The following is a 17,650-nucleotide window of genomic DNA, read 5'->3' on the forward strand; positions in this document are numbered from 1 at the left end:
AGTGCATACATGAATTATTATTTTTATGTTAGATCACTGTATCAAATTAATATAAAGAACTGCCTATTATTGTAGGTAAATTTAATTTGATGGTGTAAAACATGGATTAAAGTTATATAAATTAATAGTATAATATTTTTTTATACCATCAATATAATTTAATCTATTATAGCACGTCACTTACTATTTATTCTAAGTTATCAATCAATAATCTTAAATTGAATTACTTCAAATGCATATAACTTAAAACTTCAATACAAATTTTTTACACCGTGGATTTGAAAGTGCTGACAAATTGAACATGGATCAAAACTTGCACCTAGCTTAGTGACCCTTTTTTGGGTTTTTCTAGGTTATTGCCTTTTTCTCTCTCTCACAAACACACATTTATTCATCAGATTTGTGACTTTTATCTTTTTAGGCAATACTCCTATATTTGCCTAGCTCTCACCAGCAAGCAAAAGATTCTCTGTGGTTTTTGCCAATTTTTTAAGTCCTCATTATTCCTCCACCAACTATGCTAATTATACCCTTGGCCTTAAATTCTTTCTTTCTTGAAAATTTTTATAAGACTTTATCACTTCACATATAAGTTTGAAACTTTACTTGTTTCTTGATCATCTTTTATCTCCTCCATCTTTAATTTGTGATTTCAAGGTTATTGTATAGAGGAGATGGTGAGAGGAAAAACTCAGATGAGGCGAATCGAAAACGCGACAAGAAGGCAAGTCACTTTCTCTAAGAGGAGAAATGGGCTGTTAAAGAAAGCCTTTGAGCTTTCAGTTCTTTGTGATGCTGAAGTTGGATTGATTATTTTCTCTCCTAGAGGCAAGCTCTATGAATTTGCTAGCTCAAGGTTAGATATTTCTTGCATTTCTGTGGTGTTTTTCATATTAAAGAATAATGCATTTTTATGTTAATTCACTCCATGGAATTTATTGTTTTTCTTTAGACTATATATGTTTGGGGGAATGTGATTTTCTTTATGTTTGTAAACGGATCTCATCCTCTAACCTGGAAAATCAAGCCCAAATTAACTATGTAAATGATGTGAGTTTTTATATGTAAGTTTTTAAGTTCTTTTGGTGACTTTAAAAACACTTACAAAATATAATGAACACTAGTATATATGATGACTTGAGTGACATTCTTTCATGTATAACTAAATGAAGATAGTACTATCATTTATGGAGAGTAAGTTTTTTGCACAATAACATGTAAGTTCTTTGATTCTGTCCGTCTAACAATCCTTGTTAAAAGATTGCTCTAGAATGTCATTTTGTCATTCATTGAAGTATCATTTTTCCATATGAATTCTTGGTTATGCTACTTCTAAGTCAAATAAAGTGAATATCACAAGTCCCAAGTTTTCAAGATAGTTCTTACCATAATATAAACCCTAGGGCATAGGCGGAGTTACAATATTAGGTAACGGTGGAATTTAGAAGCTTTTGTTTAAACTTTATATTTGTTGAAAGAATTTATTAAATATGTATAAATATTTAATTACAAACTCAGTAACTAAAACGAGTTAGGAGTTCGAGAGCTAGTTCTGAGCTCATAAACTTTACATTCTGACTCCGCCTTTACGTACTACGGTACAATAATATACATTGTTAACTCATGTCTGGTTTGTTAATTGGATTAGTGACAGTGGAAAAATATGCTTGATGATGAGGCCCTGATCTTATGTACTGTTGTTTAAAGTTTAGACATTTCTCACCTAGGGTTAACAAGTGTGGTCATCAATGTCATTCTTTACATTAAACTTGATAAAATAACCATAAATAACTGACAAATTAAAGTTAATAAAATACAGCGAGAGAAAGTGAAAAGAATACTGTCTCATTAATTGTTTAAAGGGGTAGAGAGGTAGTACTGTCTGTGAACTTCAAAGCTAAGTGTAAGGAGCCAGTTGTCAAGTTAGTACTTGATTTCATGATCACTGTCCTTCCTTCTGAAAGCCATACTCTTTGGCTGTTTCCATTATATAAACACACCTTGAGAATCTTTTGGGCAGAATTATTTGTACTGCGTTCAATCCAGATCCCAAACCACTGCGTGGCTTCTGCATATATGTAGAGTTTAACAATGCAATTAATATTACCTAAAAAAATCTTGCAAACAACTATTCACATTAGGTAGAATTAGTTATATAAAATAAGACAGATAAACTGCTACAAAAGGTAAAGCTACCGTAATAGTGTGTATAAATTAATTTGAGTTTCATTGGAGTGTAAAAAAATCCGATCGCATAAACAAACAGTGGATTATGAAACATAAGATGGATTTATACATGTTAAAACATATTAAAATATAGTGATAATATAAGAATATCAGTACATACTTACATGTATGTAAGTTAAATCTAAATATTATATATTATTAATGTTTGCTGAATCCTCCATGTCCTTTCTTGTCTTCAATGTTCTTTGGGGCGAGTATACCCATGTACACCCCACTTACTGTATCCATTAAAAATGCGAGAGAATCCAACTTTGACAATGTAAAGATATCCCTCAAAAGTCATGCTTCCATGACTACAGACACGGGAACAAACGAGAAGCCAAAGGTAGTTGATAGTTCCCCCTTTCAAATATCCTTTCTGTTCTTTGATATTTCACAAATAGAGCCAGAAATTTTAATAAACGGATTTTAAAAAATATAAGACTGTCACGCTTGGAATTCAAAATTACAACTTAGCATTTTTTGAGTCACCTTTATTGCTACAATAGAAATTTTACTTATGTTAAGCAGATCAACAATTTATAAGTACACACAGATTTTGCCTCAATTGAATCCCTTTGGACCATATATTCCGCCCTTGCTTCTCAGACTGTCTTTGTTTTAATCCATCCATGGCTACATGGAAATATCTAACTAAACCTTCTATAAGATTTTATGACTGCGAGGGGCATATGAGAATGTTGTTATAAGTTTGTGTCTTTGCCAAATACGTAAGTATACGGTGGCCAAGTGTGGAAGAGAAAGGCTTTCCTTCTTTTGTTAATTAAAAAGAATATATACAAGTCAAATAGTAAATTCTAGTCCTAACAAATATGAAAAACTAGTCCTAACAAATACGGAAAAAAAAGTCATACATTATATTTACTATCCATATATACACTTTATTTACTAACAAATTATTTACTAACAAATACACACACGCTTTAATACCGCCCTCAAGTGGCGCATGCGGATTACAAATGCCCAACTTATACAAGAGAGAAACTTACTAATATTTTTCTAATGTCTTCGTAAAGATATTTTTCAATTGCTCATGTGAAGGCACATAGCTAGTACGAATGTTCCCACGTCAATCTCGTCAAGAATAAAATGACAGTTCACTTAAATATATTTGGTTCTTTCATGAAAGACTGAATTCTTGGCTATGTGCAATGGTGCTTGACTGTCACAATAAAGATGAATAGGGGAGGTGCAAGCACTCCCAAACTAGATAAAATTTCCTATATTCATTTCACCTCACATATTGTCATTACCATAGAAGAATAGTCAGCCTCTGTAGATGATCGAGAAACGATATGTTGCTTCTTAGTCTTCCAAGATATGGATGAGTCAGCTAACGAAATAAACCAACCTATGAGCGAGCGTCGAGTCAAGGGACAACCAACCCAATCAGAGTCAAACTATCCATAGAGACGTAGATCACATTTTCTTCTAAAAAAAATACCTTGTCTCGGATTCATGTTCAAGTAGCAAACAACCCGTAAAGGTGCATCCCGATGCTCCTCTTTTTATTGCATGAACTAAGATAAAATATAAACACTAAAGGACAGTTCCGGTCGAGTGAAGCACAGATAAATAAGTTGATCTATCAAATGACAATAGCGCTCAGGGTCATCAAGGGCTCGTCCATCCACCAATGTCAGCCGATGATTCTGTTCCAACGGTATTCCCACATGCTTAACTCCTAATAACCCAACCTCTGAGATAATATCCAAAAAGGCATATTTTCATTGGCTCAAGAACATGCCTTCCGAATTTCTGAAAACTTTCACTCGTAGAGAATATTTCAATCTACCCAAATCCTTCATGTGAAAGCATTTGCGAAGATATGTTTTGAACTCATGGATAGCATTGGGCTCATTTCCGGAGATAATCAGATTATCGACATACGCAAGGACATTTACTCGAACTTCACCATTTTTCAGATTAAAAAGAGAGTTATCAGCGTATGAATGCTTGAATCCATAGTCCTCCAAGGCAGCCGACAAATTAGCAAACCAACACCTCGATGCTTGCTTTAACCCATAAGGGGACTTTCGAAGTCTGCACACTTTTCTTGGACTTGCAACTCTAAAACCAAGAGGTAATTTCATGTACACCTCCTCCTAAAGATCCCCATGTAGGAAAGCATTATTTACATCCATTTGATGTAACTCCCAGTTCTTTGTCGCTGCTATAACAAAAAATGTGCAGACAATCACCATCTTTGCCACTGGGGCAAATATTTCATTAGAGTCGATCCCCTCTACTTAATGATTCCTGAGAATAACTAGCCAGGCCTTGGGTCACTCAATTATTCCATTAGAGTTGCACTTTATCTTGTAAACCCACCTGCAACCGAGAGCCTTTTTGTTTGAAGGCAGATCCTGCATTTCTCCAGCGCCTACATTTCTTACCCACCTTCTATTATTCTCCAGCGCCTGCATTTCTAATCTCATTGCTTCTCTCCACTTTCCATCTTTCACAACCTCAGAGAAATAAGCCGATTCATGTGCTGCAGTGATTGCTGCAAAGAGATCCCTTTGTTGTATAGAGAACATATTGAAATTCATATATTGTGTTAAAGGATAAGGCATACGTGAGTGATGCTGTAAAGCGGATGGAGGACGAAACAGACTTAATTTCTTGACAACATTAATAATGTAATCACGCAATCGGACCGATGTGTGTTTTTGGCGGCGGCCGCGTCCCCACTACTCCTCATCTATTATTTCATCTTCCTCAGTTCAGGCCCTACCTCCCGGTGAACATTTCCCTCTATCTGTTTCGTGGTGATCCTCCATGTCAAGCTCGTCTTCACGAGCTTAGACCGATTCACTACCCCCTTCGCTTCAGACTCCTTATCCTCTCCTAGTTCCTCCACATGTATTTTTTTATTTTCATCCCTGATAGTGTTATGTTTTGATGAAGCGAAAGGGAATTCAGTCTCTTAGAATCAACGTCTCGTGAAATAAGATATTCTTTCTTCTCACAAATCATACACCTTCCAACCGTTCTTTCCATAGGGATATCCCATGAAGACATACTTACGACTTCTTCTCAAATATCACCCTTTCTCCCTAAGCTTCGAGCCAGGGGCGGCTCAACGGATCTTGTGGCCTAAGGCGAAATCATATTGAAAGACCCTTAAATTTATTTTATAAATTTTTTATACTAACAACAAAATTTACTTTATAAATATCAAATTAATCATTTAAGATAAACATAATAGCGTATTTCACAAAAACAAAAAAGGAAGAAGAGCACAAAGAATAAAGTGGTGGATTATCGGATGGTGAGGTCTAGAACTCAAAGTGGAAATTTTGATTTTGCTATCATCACAATCAAGAAAAGAAATAAATGACATAGCGTAATAGCTTAAGTTTTAAGCATTAAAGGTGTCAAAAATATTTACTCCCTCTGATCAATTTAACCGATAATTGTAGTCCATTCTATTAATTAGTAGCACTTATTAGTGAATATCTAAAATAAATCATAAATAACTTAACATAATCTATTGAATTACACTAAAAGAAAATCGGTGCATGAATATTTTTGTGTTCATGCAGTTTCAGTGAAGATTGTAAAATACATTTATTACGTTGTTGATATATATAACTTAATTTATATATAAAAAGGATAAAATTAAAATTGAAGAGTGAAGCAAATATACTAATTAATGAGTGAGAAAATTATCATAATTTATGAACTTATTAGTATAAAATAATCTCAATCAAATAACAAATAAAGTTTTTAATAATATTTATTTATATAAATTATATAGTATAAGTAATAATAATAGGAGTTTAAAATAAATTTGGGGCCTTTAAATTTTGGGGGTCTAAGGCATTGGCCTCACTGACCAAGCGTTTAGAGCCGCCCTGCTTCGAGCGTAACATAGTGAGCCATATAATCGAAGATGTCCATACTCAAGCACTCGACCATATAATAATTCATAAGGTGTCTTTCCATGCAAGATTGAAAATGGAGTTCGATTAATCAAGTGACAAGCCGTCAAAACACATTTCCCAAAAAATCAATCGGCAAGTAACCTTGAAAGCGCAAGGCCCGTGTTACATTCAAGATATGACGATACTTTCTTTCTACTCTCCCATTCTGTTAGGGTGTTCCTGTACACAAAGTATAAAAAATAATCACACATTCAAGAAAATAATTTCTCATACATGTAAAATCTGTTCCATTATCGCTCCTGAAGGTTTTAACTCGCTTATTGAATTATCTGTCTATCATAGCAAATAAATTCTTCAGAGTTTGCACTATTTTTTTCTTATCAATCAATAAAAAAATTCACACACCACGCCAGTAATCATCTACAATAATCAAAAAATATGATACACCACAAGACGAAGTTGTTCGATAAGGTTCCAACAAATCACAATGAATCAACTCAAAAATGCTAGAAACTTTATTATTACTCAAATGAAATTTGTCTCTTGTGTTGTTTAGCCCAATGACATACATTGCAACTTTTATTCAAAATATCACTATTTTTCCTAAAACCTATGACAAGAATTAATTTGGTCACTTGTAAAGAGGGATGACCCAAACGCTTGTGCCAATGATCCTGCAAGTCCATACCACCAACCTTAAGAACACATATCCTCTATTTGTTCCATAAATAGTAGAGTCCATCTTTCCGCTCACCCGCTCCAACCAGCATCCTCGAGGTGCGTTCTTGTATAATATATAAAAAAGTTTACTAAAAAGGACCAAACAATCTGAGTAATCAATTAATTAAGATACAAAAATCAAGTTGCATATTAAGTTGGACACATAAAGAATATTTTTTCGAACCAAATTTCCTTCAAGTTTCGTTGAACCTCACTGGCCGCTACAACATTACTTCCATCAGGAAAACTAATACTCTCTCAGTTTCAATTTATGTGAACCTGTTTGACTGGGCACGGAGTTTAAGAAAAAATAAAGACTTTTGGAATTTGTGGTCCTAAACAATTCAAAAGGGGGCCCAGAGTATTTGTGTGATTATAAAAGCTTCTCATTATTGGTAGAATTATAAGTTTAAGCAAAATTATTTCTAAATTTAGAAAGGGGTCAATCTTTTTGGAACAGACCAAAAAGAAAATAGGTTTACATAAACTGGAACGGAGGTAGTAGGACATTGCTCAAATTTTCGCATATTAATTATACAATAATTTTAAACATCCTATCATATGATTCGTCGCTTCTATATCGATGATCCAAGATACATAATTTTGCTTACCGTGCTTACCGGTCATCTTTTCATTCAAACTTATTTGTTGGTTATTCAATATAGCAATCAACGTCTGCCACTGCTCATTGCTCAACACCGGCGGCCCAGCCTTTTCTGCCCCTATCAGAGCTGCAGAGACGCCATCTCCCGTGGCCTGTGCAGCATTCGCATGATACACAATTCCATCTCTCTGATGTTGTAGTTTTCCTCTACCGCGTCCACCTGATTTACCATCACCACGAGGTCTGTCTCCCCACTATTCTGGATATCCAATAAGTTAGAAGCAACTTTTTGAATCATGTCTAGTTCGCTTGCAGTAGGAGCACATATTTTTGTCCCTCACTTCATTCCGACCTCTATAGGGGGATGTCCCTTGTAAAACAAAGGCCATAGCATTGCCACATTCATCTGTTCCTCGAGCCATCGTCTTCACACGTTCATCTTGAACCAACTTCGAGTAAACTCGATTCAAAGTTGGCAATGGATTTTGAGTGAGCAAGTTTGACCTTACTGTTCCATATAGTGTTTCATCTAACCCCAATAGAAAAAGGTGTACCTTCTCCTCTTCCCTTTTCCTTTCCAATATTGCACAAAGATAGCATGTGCATTTACCACACGTGCAAGTTGGTATTTGATCAAAATTAGCAAGTTCTTCCCAGGGTTTTGTTAATTTTTCAGAGTAATTAACTATGGTCATGCCCTTTTGTTTGCACTCTACAAGTTCGCCCTTCAACTGTTGTATTCTTGGACCATTAGAGACCGAGAATTGTTCTTTAATACTGGTCCATAAATCTTCAGCAACTTTTATGTGTGGTATAGACGAAGCAAAGTAGGCTCAATAGCATTCCGAATCCAAGAAACCCACAAAGAGTTATGGTCCACCAATCTTCAAAATCTGGAGACTTATCATCCGGTCTCCTGATTGTTCCGTCAATAAATCGAACTTCTTCCTCGCTCTCAAGGCAGTTCTCATGGACTTTGCCCATTCATCATAATTTTTTCCCTTTTGAGCCACATGTGTTATCAAAATTCCGGGATTGTCATAGATGTTATATCATACGGAGAGATGGTCTTTCACTGTTTGTTTCGTCACCACCACCGCTCCCACCGGCAGCGGTGATGTCTTTACCCTATCCCCTGCCATTGGTACGTCACTCCGAGTTTCTTATGATTTGGCTCAACCTTGGCTCTGATACCATGCCATACACGCAAACACACAGTGGCCAAGTGTGAAGGAGAAATGCTTGCCTTCTTCTATTGATTAACAAGAATATATATATGTCAAGTAGTATACCCCGGTCCTAACAAATAAGGAAAACTAGTCCTAACAAATATGGAAAAGGAAAACTCTCCTAGTCCTAAACATACAATATACTTACTATCCATATATACTCATACAAAAGCTAAACAATATACACACGCTTTAATAGTCTTCATATCTTTGTTTGTTAAATCATTGAGGTTCGTTTATCTTGCCTCCTTGATTGAATCGTAATCTCAAACTTTTTATAACAGATGGTTTGCAACACAACTCATTTTGGTCCAATGTGGCAATAAATAATGTAGGGATAGTTTGAACAAATAGGCTATTTCCACGACACTGTGTAAGTTTTAATCCTGTTTAAATAAGTGTAGCAAATTGCGGGTCAGAACTTGGCCGCAAGTCTTAGCAGATCAAAAGAAGTTTTGATGGATGGTCGAAGACTTGGCTTTCCACGAATCCTGGCAGATCGTCAAAACTTTAGTATAGATTGTATAGTAACTTTAGAACAATATTTTAACTTGTGTTTATTATAAGTCCTCAAATAGGGATGATATATACAACCAAAGACCTTGAGAAATTGATAGTTAGGAGAAGGAGAAGTATTGTTTTGAGTTGGTGTAGACTCCAATTGATGAGGTATACAGCTGAGAGAAAGGCTTCATCAAAAAATGTAAGGGCAAAGAAACATTGGCTTAAGAGTGTTAGGTCGGTTCCTACATTGTTATGATGCTTTCTTTCATTATTACTGTTTTGTTCATGTTGTGTTTGGAGACAATAAACTTGATGAGTGATATCCATTTCTGAAGTAATTTTGAGCACTTTCTGCATTCACCACCTTAAGCAGGTTGAATTAAATGATATGATCTTCCTTTTAAAAAATGTTTCAATACCTGATTCCTAAACTGAAGAAAGGCATCTATGAATTTGTGTTTGGGCTTAATAGGATAGAGCCAAGTGTATTTTCTAAGATCATTAACAAATGAAGCATACTAATGAAATTTATAGCATGCAAGATAAGGGGCAGGACCAATGCATCTGAATAAACTAAATCTAGAGGATTTATAGAAATTGAACTAAATCTAGAGAAAGGTAAATTGTGAATTTTTCCATAATGGTAAGAAGAATAGATACTTACTTGAAATTCTAAAGACATGTAGATGATGTTTATTCACTACGTGTCTAATTACAATGTTTATCGAAGGGTGTCCTAAACGACTACGCCATAAATCTATGGAAGATTTTAACGTACGAAGACCTTGATGTTGAGGAGAATAGGCTTAGCCGGACTTGCTCATGTCCTTTGCAATAGAACCTTATGTGTTGCTTGATCCTTCACAAAGCAAACATGAGGATGAAATTCAAAGTAAACATTGTTATCAACAGTAAACTAAGCCACTCTTAACAAATTTCTTTGTATACTTGGGAATATATAAACTATTTATTGTTGAGCGGGGTCGAAAAGAAGTAGGCAAAGTAAAATCACCACTGTGAGCTATTTGTAAAATTGTGCCATTCCCTACATGAAATTTTAGTACTAGAATATCCGCTAATGTTCATATTGTTGAGACCATTTATGAGTTGGTCCTAGCACCTGAATCTGACCAAAAAGGATCAACAAGAGTTATTGCTTGTTTCCGGCTTGAAAGGCATGATAAAACCCTATGGTAACAGTTTGCAGCAATGACCAAACTTGTTACATACTTAGCATTGGATTATGGATGTTTGTTGATGTCGTTGACCATCTTTTCCAAGACCTCAGCTCGTTTATTCATCCATTAATTATTAATATTGATAGAAAACCCTCTTCTTGACTCGTTTTATTTTGATTAGTAATGGTTTATTCTGTGACATTAGCTTACTCTAAGTTTGATAGGCTCTGCCTGAGAGATGAGGGTATCTTATTAAGGCCCTAGACTACAAAGTATGTAGAGAATCAAGTCATCTTCTAAACTTACAAGAGATACTCAAGCAGAGATTGAACTCTACAGGGTTTATCTCTAAAAACCTATATCAAAGATACACTATTAGTTGATAAACTAAATAATGAAGTCTAATAATTCAAAGAAGAAACTAGAGGGGTGGGGGAATTAGTAGAGGGTATCTTGGTGTGTGTGTATATAGATATACATGGATTACAACGTGTACAAGCATTCATGTTTATTGATCACTCTTCTTGAAATAACTTTATATGCTACTATGAAGCGTTCAATGTTGGAGCACCGTGACGGGGACTAGTAGTTTAATTGAACTTCCCCTCATCTCCTCCCCCGCCTCATCCCCATCCCCTCCAAAAAAAAAAAGAAAAAAAAAAAGAAGAGATGAAAAAATTAGAGGAAAAAGAAAAAGATAATAGTTTGGCATGCACGAGTTTGTGATTGTTTTATGGCCATGGTTATTTTCATTTTGCCTCCCTTCACGTAATACATATATACATATATATATATATATATCCAATCCTTGCCAACAAGAAGAGTTGCCTCTAGTTATGTTACACGGGTTCGGTTAGGTTAGGGGTATGTATCTGGTACGAGTATGTGCAAGGATCTAGGAACGGCCAACGGGTATGTCAAGGTTTTTTGCTAATTTTGAAAACGATTCATTCGAATAATCCACACGTCAAGGCATATGAAAAATCGGTTTGACATAGGCTTCTAGCATTGATGTATATGATTCCTTAAAACATATTTTTGAAAGTACTTTTTTGGTCTTCTATTATGTGCTCTAAAAGGAAGCCAAGGAGAAAAAATAAAAGGTAAAAAGAAGCTGATTGCGTTAGTGTTTTTCTGGAGAAATGCAGCATGCAGGAGATTATGGAGCGTTACCGGAAGCATAATGAAGATGTTCAGGGAGAAAAACAACCTGTGGAACATAATAATATGCAGGTTTGGTCTTTCTTTAGTGTCTTCTCATGAGCAATTATATTAATGTCTTGCAAAACTTTCTAATGGTTCAGCCTACATTACATAAAAAAAAGCAGAATTTGAAGCATGAAACAACAACCTTGATGAAGAAGATCGAGCTTCTTGAAACATCTAAAAGGTTTCCTCCTACTCTAGTTGTTTTATTTGTGTGTTTGGTATGACGGTTTTTCAAGAAAATATATTTTTCATGAGAAAGTCATTTTCTGATGTTTGATTGTTTTAAGGAAAATATTTTCCATCAAAAGAGATAAAATAACTTCCGTCACTTATGGGTGAAAGTTATTTTTTTGAACTACCTTAATTTTTAAGTTCATGTTACTTGTTCAACTAACACTTAGACGTTGTTAATTATTAATCTTTTAGTACTCAAAAGTCATTTTTCATGATTTTAAAATATTATCAAGAATGAGAAAATATTTTTCATGAAAAATGACTTTTGTTATATCAAACAAATAAATTCCAGTATGTTTGAAGTCCTTCCAACATAAATTAATATTCCATTTCCATTAGGAAGCTCTTGGGAGAAGGTTTAGGATCCTGCAGTTTTACAGAACTACAACAGATAGAGCATCAGTTGGAACAGAGTCTCAACGTTATCCGTGCAAGAAAGGTTTCTTCATAAAACATCATGCAGTGGTCTATTTTAAGACAAAATGCAAACATACTACAATCACGTAGTATATATGTTAGCAATATATCTATATCTCTCTCTCTATATATACATGTATATATAGCTCAGCAAAACTTGACATATCCTTTTCTTGTTTGTATTCAGATGGAAGTCTTTAGGGAACAGATTGGGAGATTGAAAGAAAACGTAAGGCCACAGTGACTCATGATTTATTTCAAGTTGCAATTCCCATGAACAAGTTCTTGAATACAAAATGGAACCTCATGCATATATAAATTGTAGCGGCGTGAGTTTATGTTATAGCTAGCAGGTTATTAATCTATTTTTATCAAAATTGATATGATTGTTGTAGTTCAATTAAAACCAAATGGTTTTAAAATTCTATACACTATCTGTGCATAAAATGTAATAGCACATCTTATTTCAAACAATGCTGCGTGAAGAATTTATTAGTACTAATTGTTTGTCTCATGCTTTTCTATCTCTTAAATAAATCCAGGTGAAAGACCTTTCATCTGAAAATGCAATGTTGGAGAAGGTACTTTTTTTCCCTTAGCCTGAATGTTTAGATTACTTAAAGATGGAAACTTTTAAAGGTAAGAAGGAGATCAAGAGAACTACTGTTGTCTTGATCAAAATACCCTATGTAGGAGTCTTTTCAATTATACTCCATACAACAATGATTAATTAGTAGTATGATGTTTTCCTTTAGTATATGCTACAGATTTTGGGAATCAATATCATATAAGAGAATGTCCAGAACATGGTTGGTAAATTTCTTATGTATTTGAAAACAACTCGCATGAAAAATATATGGATCTGCCATAACTCATTTGATCTATTTGGTTCGAAATCATTGATTTGTACTTATTTAGTAAATTTTTAACACATATAAAGTCTGAGCCGAAGCTACTGAGTTCATCTGACTATATATATTACTCTATATAATCCGGTCCTGGTTATATTGCATTGAAATATCATATAGGTTTACATACAGCTTCAAGATTGTTTCCTTCTTCACATTTTAATTGAGAAAAGGAAACTATATAATTGCCTTGCCCTTTTGTTTTAGTTTGATGATCTTGAACAGCCAAAAGCATCAAGTGCGGAAGATCAGGGAGAAGACCTTTCAATAGAAGGTAGTGAAAAATCGGATGTAGAGACTGAATTATTTATTGGACTACCAGAATGCAGAACGAAGCGCGCCCTACAGAATTGATAAGTGAATTGTCCCTCTTATGCAGTTATACATACATAACGTCCGGGTTAAAATACACTGATAGTATAAAAAATTCTTTATATTGTCAGTGAATATCAATTAAATACATATGTAACAATAAGTTGAGAATTAAATAGTCCTCCATCTAACTCAGGAGTGCTTGTTCTCTTGGTGCGCCGCTGATGGTACTTTAATTACTCCTAATATATTCTGTTTTTTACTTGGATATATACTACAGTTCCCTAAATACTCTACACAGCTCTTCAACACCTTGCGAATTTGAAGACTTGTTTTCAGATATTTCTGACTAGAAAGAACCCTTAAGAGGATATAGTAAATTTCTTATCTAGTCAGACTTCTCTATAACAGTAGTTCACTGTAACGACCAAGTTTTCTTTGTAATCAATTTTCATGTTATGTTATAATATATATTCTCTATGACAACATTTCATTATAGTAGCCAAAAAATATCGAAACAAACGAGGCTGTTAGAGAGAAGTTTGACGGTATGTTGTTACTGTCTTAGTTGTTGAGGATTTACTATTGGATTAAGAAGAAATAGATGTTGCTTATCAGTCTTTTTGATTTGGTTGGAAATCTTTCATGCAGTTATATCGAGTTCACAAGATTTTCCTCAGGCGAAAAACGCGTAACATGATATTACAAGTGCTACCTTGTCCTAGGCCATTTAACATACAAAATAAGAGGTGAACCGTATTTTATTGTGTTCACTCTCCTATCAAATGATCTGAAGTTGGGGTATAAATATCTACACGCAAAATACAGATCCATAAGTTAAAATTAGTAGGTGCACCTCGTAATATGTATATACATATGTTTAAAAAAAATTATATCTGCTTTTGTTACAGGGATAGCAATGGACTAAATTCCAGTATATATGATAATTTTTACACAAGTACTAGTCATAGAAGGGGTGGAGATTAGGAGGATTTTCTGTGGGTGGGGAGAATTTGATTTGATCAGTTAGCTGTGGCACCATTCAAGATTTTAAGCACTGCTTCTTTTGTAGGCAATGCAGGAATTGCTCCTTTTTCTGTTACAGTTATAGCTCCACAACCATTGGCAAAAAGGAGTGCATTCCTTAGTTTCTTCTCATCCTGTGACAAAAAATTAAAAGACAATTACAAACTTAAGTTTCCTTTTTAAGGATTGAATATTGGAGTTTAATTTATATACACTGACAATATAAATATAAAAGATTTATAAGAGTCGGACCGTAATTACCTGATAAATGTCTGGATCTGAGGCCATACTGTTGAGAAGTCCACCAACAAATGCATCACCTGCTCCTGTGGTATCAACTGCTGTCACTTTAATGCCATTCACTCTCCCATGAAAATTCTGCATTAAGTTATCTAGCTCGTTAATTTTCAAGATTAAATGAAAAAGTGGAAAAACAAAATTAATTTCCACTGGACGTTAGTTGGATCAGAAAATTGAAGTATTTCCTAGAAATCAAACCAAAACATTTCCTGTATAATAAGAAAATAAACACACTTAAGGTTACATGATACCTTAGTATAGTATCTACAACCTTCTCCCCCTTCGGTAACCAGCAAAAGCTTAAGGTTTGGGTGGAAAAGCTTAGTCATCACCACATTGTCATCGTAGGCGTCTTCACCATCTGTCAAGAATGTGATTTCGTCTTCGCTTACCTACAATTTTCATGTCGAGTCACAACAAAAAAACATCAAACGGGAATGCATATATAACTTTAATATTCAACATTGTTACGTTTATGGATTTAAGTTATTTACATTACTGACGATCTCCTAGCGATCATTGAAGTTTATCAATTATAACAGGCTATTTACCGTTTTTATCAAGTAATTACCAATTATCAATTATATATATAAAAAGTTAATTACCTTAATAACGTCGGCTTGGTCCCAAATGCTCAAGATGCCTTTACGAGCAGCATCTGCGGATGGCCATAAGGGCAACCTTAGATTTGGGTCGTAAGAGAGAATGCAGCCTGCCTTTTTGGCAATCTCCATGGCTGCAAGATGAGCTGACCTACACGGCTCCGCAATCAAAGAGATTGACCCATAGTGAAATATTCTTGCCTGCAAATAATGGAACTTATAACTACTATAATTATTAGTAAGAAACAAAATAAAAACACATGTTTGTTTACCTTGTGAATGAGATCTTTGTCCAACTCTGCCTCTGTAAGAAGCATATCAGCACTTGGATTGCGGAAAAACATGAATTCTCTCTCACCATCTGCTCTCAAAGTGACAAATGCTAATGCTGTCCTTGCATGAGTATCGAAACGCATGCCAGAATTGTCGACATGGTTCTCTTTTAATATATCAGCTAACATATAACCAAATTCATCTGCACCCACCTGCAACAGTATATATATAAGAAAATTTAATACAAGTTCAATCGAATGAAAATTTCGTTTTATTGATATAACCAAAAGAAAAAAAATGACCCCATTTATAGGCATAACAAAAATGTAACTTTACACAATTCCTATCAAGAAGATTGCAGAGTATCAGCCAGATATGATTGATCATATATATAAGTATGAGCTTTTTTTATACTATCAGGTCAATAAGATAATTAATTAATGTAGTGATACTAGTAACTTAGAAAATATCGGATAGTAATTAGTTCTAGGAATCTAGGTCAAGTTTCTAACTTGGATGAACATTTAGCCCGAACCTAGCGCGCGACCCCTGTATTTTGTTATGATGCATATTAGCTATTACTAATATTATATACGTACCAAAAATACATAAACATAAATAATATAATAGGTTACATGTTACAACGATAATATTACCTTGCCAATAAAGGCGGAAGAACCTCCTAATCTTGCTATACCAACTGCAACATTAGCTGGAGCTCCACCAGGAGCTTTCTTAAAACCAGGCGCTTCTGCAAGTGAAACTCCAGATACAGTAGGAACGAAGTCAATCAACAACTCCCCGAAACAAACAACCAGGTGATTGTTTTCCTGGTGGTCCCTTTTCTTCATTGATAGACATGTTGGTGAACCTACAATAATTTTGGGAGATGTTACAATGTTAAAAATACCTACAATATTCACTCACAAGATATATATATGCATTTGATGCGAGTATGAGTATGTGAGGATGTTATATAGAAGCGAATCTAAGGCAAACTCCATGTGTTGAACTTAATATATTGCTTTCGGCTCGAATTATATACACATGAAGAAAAACATTTGAGTTGTATACATACAATAATCTAGTGACTCTGATTGCCCGTGAGATAATGTATATTATTGATTCACAAGATAAACCATGTTGTTAATTCTTTCTTTATATCACCCTCTTTATTTATTTATTTATTTGGGGTGGGGGGCAGGGAAAGGGGTCAAGAATAATTAAGAGAGCATTTTTTTATTTGCAAAAAGATGATGATAGATCAAAATCCCGTGGACACCCTCGGTTTACGGCGTGCTTAAGCATGGGAAATTTAAGAGATCAACACAGGAATGATTACATTGATATCAAGCACTGGCCGATCTAACAATGGGTTCACAAATTCGATAAAACCTAGTGTTTCGGGGTCGAATTAATTTTATTTATATTTGTGCGAAACACAAATATAGATAAAATGAAATGTACATTTCAGAAATCAATGTTTCAACTCAGAACTCACCACATCTTTGTTATGAATATAAAAATGAACATGCATGAAATATCAAAGGGTAGGAATACTAATGAAGCTTACAGATAGAGCTCTTGCTTTTATTGAGCTTATTAGAGGAAGAACTCTTAGATAGCTTGAAGCTGCTTTTCATGGATCGGTCAAGGATAACAGGAAAACAACAGGCCAATTTGGACCCCTTTTTACTTGACCGATCCATTTTATTTACATGTAAGGTAGGCTAGGCAGCTATGAAATTCAACTTAAAGGAAACTTCATTCTATATATATAGAGAAATTTGAACCCTACTACGTAGGAAATCTGTTGGTTTTCACAATTCTCATGCTACACCACAAAACTTTCTAATCTCATATGTTTTTTTTTCTCTCTTTTTCTTTACGTGACCAATTACACAAGAAAATGACCGGTTCGTTTGGGTGGATTTTCTTAGGCGAACACTTGCCATTTCTGTCCTAGTTTTTCTACCCCCATCAACGTAGACTTTGAT

General features: G+C 34.6%; 2 protein-coding genes across 2 annotated transcripts; one reads left to right on the forward strand and one right to left on the reverse strand.

Moving 5' to 3' along the window:
- Nucleotides 1–340: 340 nt before the first annotated feature.
- Nucleotides 341–13,748, forward strand: LOC107774767 (MADS-box protein SOC1). The gene is made up of 7 exons (XM_016594412.2): nucleotides 341–856; nucleotides 11,521–11,605; nucleotides 11,701–11,762; nucleotides 12,155–12,254; nucleotides 12,420–12,461; nucleotides 12,775–12,813; nucleotides 13,348–13,748. The coding sequence occupies exons 1-7, from the start codon at nucleotides 675–677 to the stop codon at nucleotides 13,492–13,494; spliced, it is 657 nt and encodes a 218-aa protein (XP_016449898.1). The 5' UTR covers nucleotides 341–674; the 3' UTR covers nucleotides 13,495–13,748.
- A 726-nt stretch (nucleotides 13,749–14,474) lies between these two features.
- LOC107774766 (probable fructokinase-7) lies at nucleotides 14,475–17,362 on the reverse strand. Its single transcript, NM_001325189.1, is given in 7 exon segments — nucleotides 14,475–14,612; nucleotides 14,740–14,856; nucleotides 15,030–15,170; nucleotides 15,384–15,581; nucleotides 15,653–15,865; nucleotides 16,310–16,524; nucleotides 17,227–17,362. Coding segments are annotated over 7 exon segments (1,158 nt in total).
- Between the last annotated feature and the right edge of the window lie 288 nt (nucleotides 17,363–17,650).

Source organism: Nicotiana tabacum, chromosome 23 (genome assembly GCF_000715075.1).
Source record: "Nicotiana tabacum cultivar K326 chromosome 23, ASM71507v2, whole genome shotgun sequence".
NCBI lineage: Eukaryota > Viridiplantae > Streptophyta > Magnoliopsida > Solanales > Solanaceae > Nicotiana > Nicotiana tabacum.

What these genes read in the sequence shown, in the direction of transcription:
- LOC107774767 (XM_016594412.2), top strand. Translation starts at nt 675, where the DNA reads ATGGTGAGAGGAAAAACTCAGATGAGGCGAATCGAAAACGCGACAAGA. An exon ending in TGGAACATAATAATATGCAG is followed by an intron (nt 11,606 to 11,700) that starts GTTTGGTCTTTC and finishes AAAAAAAAGCAG; the next exon opens with AATTTGAAGCATGAAACAAC. An exon ending in AAAATGCAATGTTGGAGAAG is followed by an intron (nt 12,814 to 13,347) that starts GTACTTTTTTTC and finishes CTTTTGTTTTAG; the next exon opens with TTTGATGATCTTGAACAGCC.